Source organism: Kryptolebias marmoratus, linkage group LG5 (genome assembly GCF_001649575.2).
Source record: "Kryptolebias marmoratus isolate JLee-2015 linkage group LG5, ASM164957v2, whole genome shotgun sequence".
In the NCBI taxonomy this organism is placed as follows: Eukaryota; Metazoa; Chordata; class Actinopteri; order Cyprinodontiformes; family Rivulidae; genus Kryptolebias; species Kryptolebias marmoratus.
In genome coordinates this window covers 123,422-138,451 of record NC_051434.1, presented here as the reverse complement: position 1 = coordinate 138,451, position 15,030 = coordinate 123,422, and the positions used below count along the sequence as shown (strand labels likewise).

The 15,030-nt window shown below is 40.1% G+C and overlaps 2 protein-coding genes across 3 annotated transcripts in view; one reads left to right on the top strand and one right to left on the bottom strand.

The window, feature by feature from the left end:
- crybg2 (crystallin beta-gamma domain containing 2) overlaps positions 1 to 3,989 on the top strand; it is a 39,152-nt gene extending 35,163 nt beyond the window's left edge. The window contains exons 15-24 of the mRNA XM_037975692.1: positions 235 to 389; positions 464 to 590; positions 667 to 699; positions 900 to 1,012; positions 1,099 to 1,228; positions 1,306 to 1,445; positions 1,532 to 1,655; positions 1,892 to 2,050; positions 2,350 to 2,509; positions 3,224 to 3,989. Of these exons, the coding sequence (XP_037831620.1) occupies positions 235 to 389; positions 464 to 590; positions 667 to 699; positions 900 to 1,012; positions 1,099 to 1,228; positions 1,306 to 1,445; positions 1,532 to 1,655; positions 1,892 to 2,050; positions 2,350 to 2,509; positions 3,224 to 3,312 (1,230 nt within the window). The 3' untranslated portion in view covers positions 3,313 to 3,989. The remainder of the gene's footprint in view (positions 1 to 234; positions 390 to 463; positions 591 to 666; positions 700 to 899; positions 1,013 to 1,098; positions 1,229 to 1,305; positions 1,446 to 1,531; positions 1,656 to 1,891; positions 2,051 to 2,349; positions 2,510 to 3,223) is intronic.
- Positions 3,990 to 5,781: 1,792 nt separating this feature from the next.
- On the bottom strand, positions 5,782 to 13,730 carry LOC108250173. 2 transcript variants are annotated; one of them, XM_017439930.3, is made up of 7 exons: positions 13,633 to 13,730; positions 12,651 to 12,704; positions 10,028 to 10,195; positions 7,994 to 8,927; positions 7,724 to 7,885; positions 7,542 to 7,634; positions 5,782 to 6,737 (listed from the first exon to the last, which is right to left on the bottom strand). In XM_017439930.3, the coding sequence occupies exons 4-7, from the start codon at positions 8,909 to 8,911 to the stop codon at positions 6,408 to 6,410; spliced, it is 1,503 nt and encodes a 500-aa protein (XP_017295419.1). In that variant the 5' UTR covers positions 8,912 to 8,927; positions 10,028 to 10,195; positions 12,651 to 12,704; positions 13,633 to 13,730; the 3' UTR covers positions 5,782 to 6,407. The 2 variants fall into 2 exon arrangements, with proteins under 2 accessions (XP_017295419.1, XP_037831538.1); XM_037975610.1 differs by lacking the exons at positions 12,651 to 12,704; positions 13,633 to 13,730 and having other exon boundaries at positions 10,028 to 12,643.
- Positions 13,731 to 15,030: the final 1,300 nt, after the last annotated feature.

The following is a 15,030-nucleotide window of genomic DNA, read 5'->3' as shown; positions in this document are numbered from 1 at the left end:
TACTCAGCAGTTTTTAACTCTACTCAGCAGTTTTTAACTCTACTCAGCAGTTTTTAACTCTACTCAGCAGTTTCTGCCCCGACGCATCAGTTTTTAACTCTACTCAGTAGTTTTTAACTCGACGCAGCAAGTTTTGTTCTGTTGCCACCTGATACTGCTTAAAAACTGCTGAGTTTTTGTGACTAGCAGAGAGGTGTGTTTGTATGAATGAAACCATCTCGCTGTTGTTTTTAGGACCTGTCAGACCCACTGATGGTGATGTTTGAACAGCCTGAGGAAGAGGAAGGAGTGACGGAGGAGAAGGCCTTTGAGGTAACTGAGGCCATTCCTGATGTGGAGCTGTTTGGCTTCAAAGCTTCGACGCACTCCATCCAGGTGCTCAGCGGAGCGTAAGTTCTTTTGCTGCTTCAGTCAAGGAGGTGCAGGTGTGTCAGAGCTGTCAAGTAACTCTTCCTCTTCCCAGGTGGGTAGCTTACTCTCATGTGGACTTCTCTGGGAACCAGTACATCTTGGAGAAAGGCTTCTACAGTAACTGTGCTGACTGGGGTTCTCAGGACAACCGGGTCTGCTCGGTCCAGCCCATCTTACTGGTGAGAACCAAAACAGAACCTTAGAGTACCAGTCAGAGTTCTCCTGTGGTTTTATTCACACGGTGTTGTGTTTCAGGCTCAAACCGACAACTCCAGATCCACACATGAGGTGAGGGTCTTATTTTCTACACATCGTCTTTTTATCTGTTTTATCTTTTTAAAATGAAACATCAAGATTTATTATTTTAAACACATATTTCATGTTTTATAAAATCCTTATCTTAGTCCTCACTGTCGACTGTTAAAAAAAGCTTTATTTAAAGAAAAAATCCCACAGAGGTGAACTAAAGATAAAACTGTCTCCTTCAGATCATCCTGTACTCTGAGCCCGACTTCCAGGGAGAACATTTTGTCTTTCACCAGAACCAAGGGGCCCTGTTGGACAGGTTCATCACCAAGTCATGTCGAGTGGTGAGAGGAAGGTGAGCTGGAGGAGGATGGAGAGAACATAGAAATGTTTTTTAATAAGAAACTGCTGCTTGTATCTGAATGATGTTCTGTGTTCCAGCTGGGTTCTGTATGAGAACAAGCAATTCTCTGGGAACATGTATGTCCTGTCTGAAGACGATTACCCCAGTTTAACCAGTATGGGGTGCCCCTCCAGCTGCTCCATCCGCTCTGTGAAGCTGGTTTCTATGGTAAGGAAGCTCCGTGCTCCAACACGTTGGGTTCTGTTTGTCTGTGTGTGGGTCTGAACATCCATCTGTGTGTGCAGATGTTCTCGGTTCCCTCCATCTCTCTGTTCAGCCTTGAAGGTCTGGAGGGTCGAGAGATCACCTCTGAGTCTGAGGTCATCAGTCTGGTGCAGGAGGGCTTCAACAACCACATCCTGTCTGTCAGGGTCCACAGTGGCTGGTCAGTGTGTGTGTGTGCGTGCGTGTGTGTGTGCATGTATGTTTCAGTGTGTGTAACAGTGTCTTTGTGTTTCCTGTGCTGTGCAGTTGGGTGTTGTGTGAACACAGTACCTACAGGGGGCGCCAGTTCCTGCTGGAACCAATAGAAATCACCAATTGGCCCAAGTTCAGCTCACTGCATACAATTGGCTCCATGTTCCCAGTCAGACAGGTTGGTTAACAAGATTGTGTTTAACAAAGTGTTGATCTGTTGATGAAGAGGAGTCTGAAGAAGTCACTTTTCAGATGCAAAAAAAGTCTGTAGAAAGACAGATGGGGACCTTAAGTCTGATCCAGAATTTCTCTGAAACATGACTGTAGAAACATCAGAACCTGCAGAGAAAACTGATGGTCTTTTTCTTTGACGTCTCCCTGTTTATTCAAATATCTCAACTTTTCCTCCTTCAGAAGCGACACTTTTTCCGTGTAAAGAACAAAGACACCGGCCACTTCCTGTCGGTTCAGGGTGGAATTGAAGAGATGAAATCTGGTCGGGTAGTGGCAACGCAGGAGGTGGAGCCCCTAAGTGACATCTGGTTCTACCAAGATGGACTGATTAAAAATAAGGTGACAATGTTGCATTCCATCAGCTAGACCTTGATCAGAACTTCAGTTCGCAATGGAAAAGACAGTTGTTACTCAGATATTTGCTCATCTTTCTGTAGAACTCTGAACGTCCTGTTCTGTCAGTAATACCAAGCCATGACAGCCCAAACCATGATGCATCTGGGGATGATTTAGGGTCAAATTTATTTTACAGAGTTCCTAAAATGCCCCAACCATCAGAAGTGAAAGAATTTTAATTTTTTTTTTTACCAGCAAGAAATAAAACTCGGTCCATTGTTCTGACATGTTTGGCTCTGCAGCTGTCCTCCACCATGTGTCTCCAAGTCATGGGGAATGTGGACCCAGCAGCTAAGGTGGTTCTGTGGAATGAAACCCGGCAACCGATCCAGACCTGGTCAGTCCAGATGATGGGCCTCATCAGCAGCCTGATGTTCCCTGGGATGGTTCTGGATGTAAAAGGTGTGTGAGATCTGAGAATAGAGTCATGGAAGTCAAAGTCTTTGTTTCTTTTCATCACATATGTCTCTTTTTTGTTGGATGTATTTTTATTTTTATTTTGTTATTACTTTGGTTTTAAATATATTTAATATTTTTTTTAAAGAATGTAAAAGTAAAAGACCAGATTTCTTCCATCCATCCATCAGTTAGCTGCCACTTATTCTGGAGCTTCAGCAGGAAAGCCCAGACATCTCTCTCCACAGCCACCTCTTCCAGCTTTTCTGGGAGGATTCCAAGGCATTCCCAGGCCAGCTGAGAGACATAGTCTCTCCAGTGAGTCCTGGGTCTTACCTGGGGTCTCCTCCCAGTTGGACATGCCCGGAACACCTCCCTAGTGAAGCGTTCAGGGGTCATCCCTACCAAATGCATAAACCACTTCACCTGGCTCCTCTCAATGTGGAGGAGCAGCAGCTCCACAGTCCCTCCCAGAAAACCAAACTTCTCTCCCTGTCTTTAAGGGAGAGCTCAGCTACTTTGCAGAGAGAACTGATTTTGACTGCCTATATTCACAATCTCGTTCTTTCGGTCACTACCCAAACTTCATGACCATAGGTGAGGGTAGGAACGTAAACACTTGGCCACACCCCCACCAACTAGGCCATGCCCACTGACTCTTGGCATGGTGTTTTTGTTTACTCCACCCCCTCAATAACAGGGTTCTGATTGTTTCTTCAGGGGGCAGAACATATGACCGGGAACACGTGGTGGTTATGCCAGAGAATGATGAGAGGCCAAGTCAACAGTGGGAGATGGAGTTGCTGTAACCTTCAGTCTGCTGGAATGGAGGCCTAAAGCAGGACCTGAACTCTCCTCTGAACATCTTGAAACATGAAACTGACCTTAACTGAGTGCATGTGCAAGGAAGCTGCGATGCATCATGTCTGTCAGAAATCGACATCATCACAACTTCCTGCCAGACGCTGATTGTTCTGATCTTTATCCTGATCTGCTGAAGGGAGCTGCATCACAATCCTTACTGAACTACAAAGTTTCACTTCCCTGAATGTGAATGCTGCTGTTCAGTCATCTGTCAACAGATTTACATTTTCAGCCTGGACTCTGAGAGGTAATGCCGATGGTTCAAATCCGGGTGGGTGAAGAAACGAGCGGAACAGGCAGATGGATGTTGTGTTTGCAGTGTATTAATATGCACATGTGTGTTTAACCTGTTGCTAATATGTACAGCATGTTCTGTTTCTTATGTTCAACAGTTTTGCAAGGAAGTTTTATTGTTATATGAATCTTTTATAAGCTGTATTTGATACACAATATATTATGTGACATGTAAAAGAAGGGAAGGGTTTTAATAGAATGAATAAAAAATAAAATTATCTTTATATTTGTAGGATCATATAACAGCAGAAAGTAGTGTTGACTTTTGTCACAACTGTATTTTTGCTTGAATCAGTTCATTTAATAATAAAGAGAAACTTTAAGAAAAGGTCTGAGTCTGTTTGGTTTAATGTGCTGGTGTAGATAATCAGTTATCTAGGACATGGTGTCGGAGCTCAGCTGAGTCCTGAAGAGCTGCTCTGCTGTGTTGAGCCATGCATCTGTGAAAAAGCTGTTTGTTTCTCCAATATAGAGGTCTGGGGTCTCATTTATAAAACATTGCGTAGGATTTATATTAAAAGTATGCGTACGCCCAAAAGGCAAAAATGGCATACGGCAAAAAACCCTCAGATTTATAAAACTGTGCACACGCACACCAACAAGCACTTTCCCTTTCTAAGTCACACCTGGACCTCAAAGTTTGGGCACAAGTTCCCACCTCAGGTTCTGCCCTCCACACGCCCACATTCAATCATAAATGGTCGATGCAAAGCATCTCATGAATGTGAAGGTGGATTTAAATGGTATTTCATGGTTAACAATGGCAACCACAGAGAAAAGAGCGAAGAAACAACATTTTACGGAGGCAGACATCGATAAGGTGGAGAAGGAAAAAGTCAAGTAGTGGCGTTACAAATAAAAGGAAGCGTTGTGAGTAACAACACGTCGTTCCCTCTGTTAATTCAGTGAGTGGGACAGAGAGGACCGAGGCTGAGGGGAGAAAAAGTGGTCAGATTTTAGGGTGGAGGCAAAAAAGCGACTAACCAGCCACCGCCAGAGCCTGTCAGCTGCAGGTGGGGGTGAGGGCGTACCTGGACTGACACCTTTTGAGAGAAGGATGGCCGGTGTTGTGCTGAAAAGTGATGGTCTGCCAAAAACTGATCGGGCGTGCAACCGCGAACAGATGTGAGCAATATTATTATTAAAGCGCACCTCTTCTGCACCCTGGGGGTTTGGAAAGGGGGGAGCTACTGTCCCCTCGTGTGATGATCATGTGTGGTGATCATCCAGGGAGAGGAATGTGATGGGTACAAGTGAAAAGTGGGTGGGTGAGCGTATGTTTAGCAGAAAGACTAACTGTGTAAGAAAAAGAGTAAATAAAAGAAAAAATCAATTCAAAAACAAAAAGTGTGTTCATGTTTTGTGGGTGTATATGTGCGAGCATGCCACCTGGAGATGCACAGTTGAGAGTGCTGTGAACAGAGGAACCCCCACCATCTACAGCACCCAAGAGCAGCAAGAACAGGTGGATCCAGCCCCAGAAAGTCACAGCAGCATATACCCCTGAGAGAGAAAGTTCTGCCCGCACCTTGTGTCAAGAGCATTCTCTGTGACCTCCTAGGAGAACAAAATGCCATGATTTTGGTCACACAGCTTATGAATCCAGCTTATGGTTGAATAATTCCATCTCCTCTTTACAGGGATGCTCCATGACTTAGTTCTGTTGTTTTACACCTTATTCACTGTAAAAATAATTAGGGTGGTTTAACTTAAAAATTTAAGTTAGATTGCTGCCTTAAAATTATAAGTGAACTTAAGAAGCAGCTTTTTTACAAATTTTAAATGAAAGTTATAAAAGCTGTCCAATTGATGATAATTTATTGTTTCAACTTGATACTATGAGTTGAAATGACTCACCATAGAACATTATTCCTTCCAATAAATTAATTACTCTTGTCAAGGAAACTTACAATTATATACTGTAAGAACTCACATTTGTGAGTCCACTCAGTTGTCTAATTACTATTTGTTGTTTGAACTTGATATCCTAAGTTAAAACAACTCACAAAGTTACATTATCCATTCAAGAAAACTAGCTCCTTATTGTCAAAGTAACATACACTTATACATCCTTTCAACTCACATTTTAAAATTAAAATAACTAACTAAATTCATATCAATTGCCTTTTCAAGTTATGTTAACTTGTGTTTTTAAGGCAGCAATTGAACTTAAAATTGCAATTTAAGTTAACAAAGATCTTCAAATTTATTCCCCTTTCTCCACTAATAATAGCAAGTTCACCAGTTTCCTTAAAAAAATTACACAGAATACACTTACAACTCACATGTTTAATAACATTTATTTTTCAAACCCTTTCTCCATCAAATACAGTTTTGGTTGAGAGGAGCCTTAAAGCCACTGTAAATCATAACATTCATCTCCAAGACAAGAATGTGCTGAAGTTAGACCATGTTCAACAAGAACATTCTAACCACATTATCTAAATCCAGTTTATTCCTAAAGCACATTAACCAAAGTACTGTAATCATTAACATCAAACAGTTGCAGTAAAAACTCAAAATCAGATTACAATCAGCCATCATCTCTCATAAACGGTCCAACATATTAAAGTGCTACAAAATCAGTCAGCAATCTCACAAAGACAACCCTGAGAGTGATGTTTTTTTGTTTGTTTTTTTAACATTAGTTCAGCACAATGCAGTCAGTATTATGTGTGTTTATAGAACATAACTGAACAAATTGTTACAACTCTTTTTAGGTGAGAAAATAAAAATTGAAAACATGTTACAGTTTGTACCTCAAGATTTTGTTTCTCAATCCATGTACTCGAGCCGAAGCCTGGTCTGGTCTGATCTTCATCACCACTCGCTGAAGAAACTCAAATGAATACTTCATGTCATCTGGATACTTGAGATTGACGCAGTAGATGACACCCATAAGCATGGCAAAGCTTTGTGCCACATCTTTAATGTTGTGAAGCACAATGGTCTCCTCCACCACAACTGCCACATCAAAGACCTCGTGTGGAATGGCACTCCGTTCACCACCTTCACAGGCTATCAAGAGACCAAGCTGTATCCCCTTCAAGGCATCATCCAGAGTGTCAACATGAGCCTTAAAAAGAAGAAATAATAATAAATGATCATTTTTGTGTGCAAGCACAGAATACCATTACTTCAAGGTATCTTTATATTACAAGTTGTTGGATGCTATTGTGAGGTTTAATATCCTGTATATGTTGACACTTTAGGGATAGTTCAGTTTTTTTTTAAAAGTGGGGTTGTAGGACACTGTTCTATTCAGTCAGTGTGCATAACCTGACAGAGCATACAGCACACTCCCTGTTCGTAGAAGCATAGACTGCCCAGAAACTTAACAATAAAAACTGTTGTGGATGAGGCCAACAACAAAAGATGCATTAGACAAGTAAAAGAAGCCATAATTGAAAAAACTATCAGTTTAAGTGTACATCATATTAAATTGTTTTTTCAATGCTTTACTTTGTCATCAGGCAGCCCTTCTTTTTGGCATGAACTCTTTTCATCTACAGAGCTTCTGTTTTCTTACACATGAGCAAAGCTGTGCCTGCTGTACACCATATTACTCCAAAGCTTACCAAGGTAAAGCACTGAAAATATGCTAAATATGTAGGACACATTAACTGATTCTGACTTTTTAAAAGTATGACTTCTCTTACATAGTTAAATTGTCCTCTGTTGTTGGCCCCATCCACAACAGTTTTTCACTCAGTTTCTGTACTGGCAATATGCTCTTTTCTACAACCCCCCACCCCTGCTCACCCCCATACATACATACACAAAAACCAAAAAGTTTTCTTTTTTTAAATTAAAGAAAGGATAGCAAAAAATAGACAAATGTAAACAAACATACAATTCTTGCATTTCAAAATTGTCTTACATCACACATCCTGATGACAGCTGATGGATCTTCGCCTGATATGTAGTGTGGCAAACCAAGCAGAGCAGCAGCCCTTCTCCTTTCATTTGTGTCCTACAAGATATGAGACATGCAGTGAGATGAAAATGTTTTAACAAACATAAATGGTGCCTAATTTTCTACCCATCCACAGTTCCACTTACATCTTTCACAAGGCAGTCCAAAATGTCTTTGAGTGACTGCTTCTTTCCAGACTTGGTTGCTGCTTTGTATACCTCCAGCAGTCTTGGGATCAGGCCATCAAGTCCATCAAGAAAAGATTCCAGAAGGTCTGTGGTGACGATTCTCCTGAATTCTGCTCTAATCTGAAGTGAAAAGACAGAAAATACAACATTTCTCAATAGGACAGTCCACAGTCTTAACATAACAGGACTAAATCTCTCGGTGGAATTAATGCCAAGTTGTGTGATTACCTGTTTCTCATAAAACAGAGCTGGCCATCGGGAAATGAGCTCTGTGATGTGTGGTTGATCTCCAATTATCTCCTTTCTACGCTGGGAAAACGTAGTAACCATCAGATCCTCCAGCAGCTGGTGATCAGGGTCTCTCTTCAGCATTTCACCCTCCATAATCTTGCGCTTCTCCTCCATGTTTTCAGAACTCTGTCCTTCAGGTGGATCAGGACAGTAGTTTACCTCACCCTTCTTTGACTTCTTGACACATTTTCCCTTTGAACCTCCTGCTTTTCGTTTGTTTACGACCACTTCAGGGCATCCTGCTGCACTTAATTTTTGCCGGTAGTTTCCAAGCTTAAATTTCAGGCTGTGAAACCATGAGTACCATCCCTTTTCAGACCCTGGTTCTCGCAGACAGGGATGCTTCTCCACCAGTGCTTTGGCCACATTTTCATAGTGTTGCCTCTCAGGATAAGCACTAATCTTCGACATACGGTCTGCAAGTGTGTCAAGGATATCAGTCTTTAAACTTTTAGGAATCACTGTCAAAGATCCATCCTTAGCATACCTACAATTTGCTTCTTTCAGCTGCAGCTCCACATCATGTGAAAACTGGGGAATTGGGAAGGGATCAGGCCATTCGACAGAATCCCCACTACTGGTGGAAGGGAGGCTGCCTGTGTCCAACGTTGAATCTGAGCCATCATCAGCTGTGAACAATACTTTCAACGTTGCACGGTCCACAGGAAGGTCTTTGATGTTTGTTAGGTTGCACAACTGATTATTGAAGTCAGGATCCTCAAACTGCAAAATGAATCCTCCTCTTAGACCAAGGTTGGTTCGTAACACCTGGTACAGTTCCTTGACGCTTGAGGGGATGTCTTCAACTGAAAGACGTCTGATTTCATTTTCTGACACGATGACACGCAGCAGCATTGTAGACCACTTTGACCTGGAAAATAGAAAAAAAATATGCAGTTTAAGAAAAACATTCAGTATAAACTATTTGGATCCCTCTACCTCCTACACATTCTCAGTAGTTTGAAATCATAAATGTCTTAGTCCTGACTGCAGGCAAATGTTTACCAAATCAAGATTTTTTTTGTTCTTATGTTCATGTATTTAATAACCATAAATAACACATGGAATCTGAAGTTTCTATTATGATTTTGGCCACTCATATGTAGTCCTTAACCAGATAGTAACCTTTTTTTGTGAGTATGAAAGAGGTAGTGGTGTACTGAGCTGACTTGAGGTGTTTGTACGACAGGTGTGACAAACATGAAATTGGGCTAATGAGAACAAGAGAGACATGGTTTTAGCACTGTTTTGTAGGAAGAAATGTAATAAAATATGAGAGCTCCACTTGCAGTTTTTGTAATCAATTAAACTAATGTTTAATCAAGTCAGTTATTTTATTACTCATAACAATGAACTCACAAAAATAAATCTGGGAAAATATAAAAAAAGTATTTTAATATTTAATTCAAACAGCACCAGCAGTATGGGGCAAGGAAGATATTTGAAATAGTTAAAAAATTTAACAATAGTGATAGACTAACTGCAGACTAAAACCTTAGTTTAAGCTATTTTTCCTGTCATATTGGCTGGTAATATAAACAGATGGTGTAAAAGCCCTAAACAACAAATTTTAAAATATCACAACATGAGAGACAGGAATGTATATGGGAAAGTATAAAGATATGCATGTGTATGAGTTGCAGACTGATTAGTTGAAATTCTATCAAAATAGCAATACTTTAATAGCATAGGTAATTCAATGCTTGATAAAGACAAAATGTCAAAATACCATTCTACATTTAATATTATCTCGTTCCATACATGTCAGCCAAAAAGTTTTATTCTACAGACTTGATATCAGTTTGGTAGTTCTTCACATCATAATTGCTAAAATTTACACCTAAAATGAGAAATGTAAAAAATTATTATTCTCTCTATCAAATGATCTCAAGTGCAGTATCAGTAAAAATTATTGCTATTAGACTTTTTTCCCAAATTATTCAGCCCTGATACAAGTGTGTAATTACTTACAGCTGGTTTATGTCAGTAAGAAAGTCTTAGGAGTGACCAGATGGCAGCCCCGAATGAAGTATGACACCAATGGCACGTAGTCGTTGAGATCCTCTGGTTTCACCAAAAGACACTCAGCAGGGTTTTTCTTCACAAGATTGTAACTCCGCAGATGCTCCACATAGTACGCTGTAAAAGGTTCAATAATGAAGCAAACATGACTATCCAACACAACGCATATTTCCAAAACTCTCCCAAAGTCCGGTAATCCACTTGTACTCCCAGCAGAGAGAATCATTCCCTTTGAATACTTTGTTCCATTTAAGAAGATGTGAGGGGTCAGTCTTACTGTGTCAACACAGCTGAACCTATTCAAGATGGCTTGTCTGACACCAGCATCTAGGACTTCGAGGCACATATCAGACACCTTTGTTGTCTCTGTCTCAGGCTTGAAAAGGCTTGGCATTGAAAGATAATGAGCCAACATAAGTTGATGTCTTGTTGCAAGAGTAAGGAGAATGTTTTTAAAGTTGTTGGCATCCCGCACAGCCTTTTTAAAAAAACAATGTTTTGCCTCAAACCTGATGGTCCAACACTCTGTTGGAGGTCCAAACGTTTTTATAAGATATGGATAATGTTCAATAAAGTGATGTTTGGGACACAGCTTTTTTTCAGGAAAAACTGTCTGCAGCAACTGTCTGTGATATGATATTTTTGCTTGTAAATAACAAAGCGAGTCCGAAGTGAAATATGAGGTTGACAATAGCTCCACCAAGTCTTTGAGCTCAAGGACTAATTCCCATGTCTGATCACCTTCTGGAACACGGTGACCGATGAGGAGAGGAAGGAAACGCACAAGACTCCAGTTTTCATGTCCATTACCACCGAGAGTATGGTTTCGCTTGAAAGTTGATGGAACTTTCTGAGGGCGGTTTGTCTTGTCAGAGAACTTAAAAGGAAAGCCTTGTATTTCACTATTAAGCTCATCCAATGTGAAATAGTTTTTAGAAATAAAATCTGCAAGGCACAGACTTAGCTCTATGGGTACAATGCCTTCTAGCACATCATGTAGAAAATCAGGTGGAAAACCTTGGCATGCATGGAAACCTGTCAATCTGTTAAGTGGACATTCTCGTTTCACACCATCAACAGACACAAGTTCACTGTGGTTCAATAAATGTACAGCTTCATCATACAAATCTGGTGTTCGTAAAACAAAGTTGCCACTTCTGACATCACAAGTCTGTACTTCTTCACGACTACACAGACAAAACCTACAAAATTTGTCCACATTAAAGGACTCTTGGAATCCACCAAGGGAGTGTGCAGCCAAGTTGTCTGCAGCCACATACAAAATGGTCCCTTTTACATTACAAGCAAGTTTTTCTACAAACACACCAACTGTTTCTAGATACTGAATGTCTTATCAGTGGCTCCAACACAGCATTATACCCATAAGTCTTGACATGTTCAGTCTTGCACAGTAAAGCCAAGTAGATTGATGACAACGATGACTTGTATCTTCTTGGCAAATTGGCAAGAACCCAATAAACACCACAGACTTTGTGTTTTTTTCTGGATGTGCCAATGGGATTACAAATTTCAAAGTCGTCAATGTACAAAGTTATGCATAGACTAAAATCTTCATGTGAAAAAATTGTATTTTTTTTGAAGTTATCACCATCCAGACATGACTTGTACTGGCCAGACTGTTCAACTGATCTGTTTACCCTCAATTCACGCAGCACCTCATCTCTCTTTAGAATTACAGAAAGTAATGTTAGAATAGGGACATAAACAACAGTATGAGACCTTTTTTGTCTATTCAAAACATATTCAACAGGCTCAATGACAGTAAAGTTCTGTCTATAAAATGACTGCCTTTTAAATTCTGTGCCTAAAGGTTCCTCTCTTGAAAGTAAAGTGAGTGGGTTTACACTCTGTAATGCTTCAGTCAAAGATACTGTTAATTCCTCAGATGTGCAATTATGCTCCTTCAAAACATTTTCAATTGTCTGCTTAGTTATTTGTCCAGCACATTCACCAACATTGAATAAGTCATCAACAATTTCTTGAATGGCTGATTGTGACACATGAAGGACTGCTTGCAGGCGAAGTAAAAGGGATGCAATCTGCCGCTGAATGGAATTATGCACAGGTTTAAATTCAGATTCAGCCAACAATAAATCTGACGACACTAAATCATCAAAGTCTTCTTCCTCATCATTTACAACAGCTTGATTATGCCAATTTATAACAAGGTCAGGTTTGAAATCAACAAATGTAGCAGCATGATGATATCGACTCTTATGGGCAGTGAAAGTTGATATTACCCTCGACTTAAAAGAGCACCCCACAAATGGACAATTGACAGCCTCTCGAGTTCTCAAATGTCTTTTTAAATGAAGAAAATACTGTTTGATGTTGGTTGGTGCTGAAAACGTACAGAGTTCACAGCGTAGTTTAGCAACTGGATTTGATATTTTATGTTCCTTGATATGTTTTGCAAAATCCACATGGGATCTGAGCACAGTTAGACAATTGGGGTAAATGCAGCTCAATCCTTGTCTTTCACGTTCATGAGTGTCTCTGTAATGATTCACTATTGTTCTTTCATTGTAGGTGGCAAAACTGCAAAACTTACAGCTCCACTTCATCCACAGTTGTAGCCAAAGTTGAATGATTTAACCACCTGCACCTAAAACACAGAACATAATTTTTAGAGTATGGTCTAAAAGCATTAGTCATTATGAACTGAAAACATGACAAAAACATTAAAATGGTAAGAATAGAATAGATGTATACTTTTATTGTCCCACAGAGGAATATCCTGGTGCAATAGATAGGGTTGAAAAAAAAAGATGTGCATAACAATTGTATTCTTAAATGTTTTTTTTTTTCTTATGAAGAACAGAGTCCCCTCCTATCTCTAAAAACTTCAAACTTAAAAAAGATTTGAAAATAAAAAAGGGCCGACGCTCCAGATAAAAAGCTTGGAATCTATGCGATTCACGTGAATAAAACGTAAATAAAACAACGTCACAGTCAACTCGGCTATAATGTTTTCACCTGCTCTCTGATCCACCCAGCTCTCATGCCCGCAGCCCGCTCGACTGCTTTATAAACTACGCCACAGCTTTCAAGAGCAAAGATAAAAAATAACTACCGTCAGAACATACCAAATGAGAACACAGTTCAATATGCAACCCCCCGTTGGCGGTAGCTCCCTCTCTTTAACAGTAAAATTGCGTTTATCACCGGCAGAAACTGGACACGCGCTCGCACAAACACGAAATAAGGAACCCGGCTAATTACTGAAACAAAGACACAGCCTTTCCCGAACCGCTAACTCACCTGCAATAATATCACCGGTACCACTCAAAAGTTTAACCAAGCGCCACGAATGTGCTTCTGAGAAACAGAATGTTATAAAACTCGCTGTATCTGTCTGCGTTTTATCTTAATAAAAAGTTTTATAACTGCACCGTAGTACTGTTTAGCTAGGTTCACCTCCACAAGTCATTTCAATGTCCTGTGTTTAAACATGTTACAGAGACAAAAATTCGTTTTTTTATGACATATTTACAAATTTGGTTTAATTAAACAAATATATACAGGCAAATTACCTTATTTCACTTGCTGCTTGCTTGCTTCTCAGCCAGGAAAAGGCCCGCCGAAATGCCGCCAGCTCTCATCCAGATCTTGCTGAAAAAAAATATTCATCCGCGACTTCACTTTCCACGTCTTCAATTTGCTCAGGTGGTGTTCATCTTCCTTTGTCAATAGGCAGATTCAATTGGGTGGAGCACCTTCTTAAGTGTGACTAAAATCTTATATTATAATTAGTCCCTTATCAGATCAAGACCTAAATTCCCGGTACTATTTGCACCGCGCATTAATATTACCGCCCCGCCAGTGGTCGTGGTCATCGTCAATTTTTAAGAGGTCCGGTTAGTATTTTAAAACTCGGAATGTTAAGTTACGTTGACACACTTGAATTTACATTTAATTGAACTGGCTTACAACCATAAGTTGTAAAGCCAATAACTTGTGACAATAAGCTGAAATTTCATAACTCATTATGTTAAATGGAAGTAAATTATAGAAACAAGTTATGATAACTAATTGGTGGTAACACTTCTTACAGTGTTGGTGGGTCTGATCATCCACTGACTCTAATCTCTCTGCTGAGGAGAGCCAACTGGACCATTATTCCCACCAGACCTCAAAGTTTCAACTAGAATTTCAGATCATTTCTCAGATGGATGAAGGAATGTGGCCATCAGCTAAACATCTCAAATGATATACTATTGATCCTTTCTTCATCTATATGCCAGAATCGTGTCTCCTGATTGACCAGTTCTTCTCCTCTGACTGTTAGTCTCAGTCATGTTTCTGTCCATCATCAATATAATCAGCTTGTATCTGACTCAGTTTCCCTCTAACTTCTGGCTCAGACCATGGTTATCTCTTGATCTTCCTGCAGATTTGTACATTGAAACCCCAGCAGATTGGACCCACATCCCACCACTGGCTCCCTATGGCTGCTTGAATCAGATTCATGTCTGTAATGCTGCCTACAGAGCAACTTCTGAGTCTGCAGAAGATCTTTGATGGTCCTCCTCTCAGGAGCTAGTTATGCCATTCCTACAATTCCTAATCTGTGGCTCCATAATGGTGACAAGGACTACCAAAGTCTATCAGAGCAAGACATGTCTTTCTATTTTCAGCTTCTGAACTTCTAAACTGCTTCCACTGAGACTCTGCCCTTTAAACTGGTTTCAGTGTTTACCTCATCGTCTCTAACTTTCTGCTCGCCAGGTTGTTGTTTTCGGTTTTTATAAATATCTCATTTCTGAGCAGCATGAAACCAAAGTGGAGAGTGTAACATCTACTTCACAAATAACATTAAAACTTTCTGGTTTTATAGTTTGTCCATGTCCCAGCTTCACCAGCTTCCTATGAAAACTGACAATTTTTGTGTTATTTTATGATAAACAGATAAACTAACAATCAAAACAGGT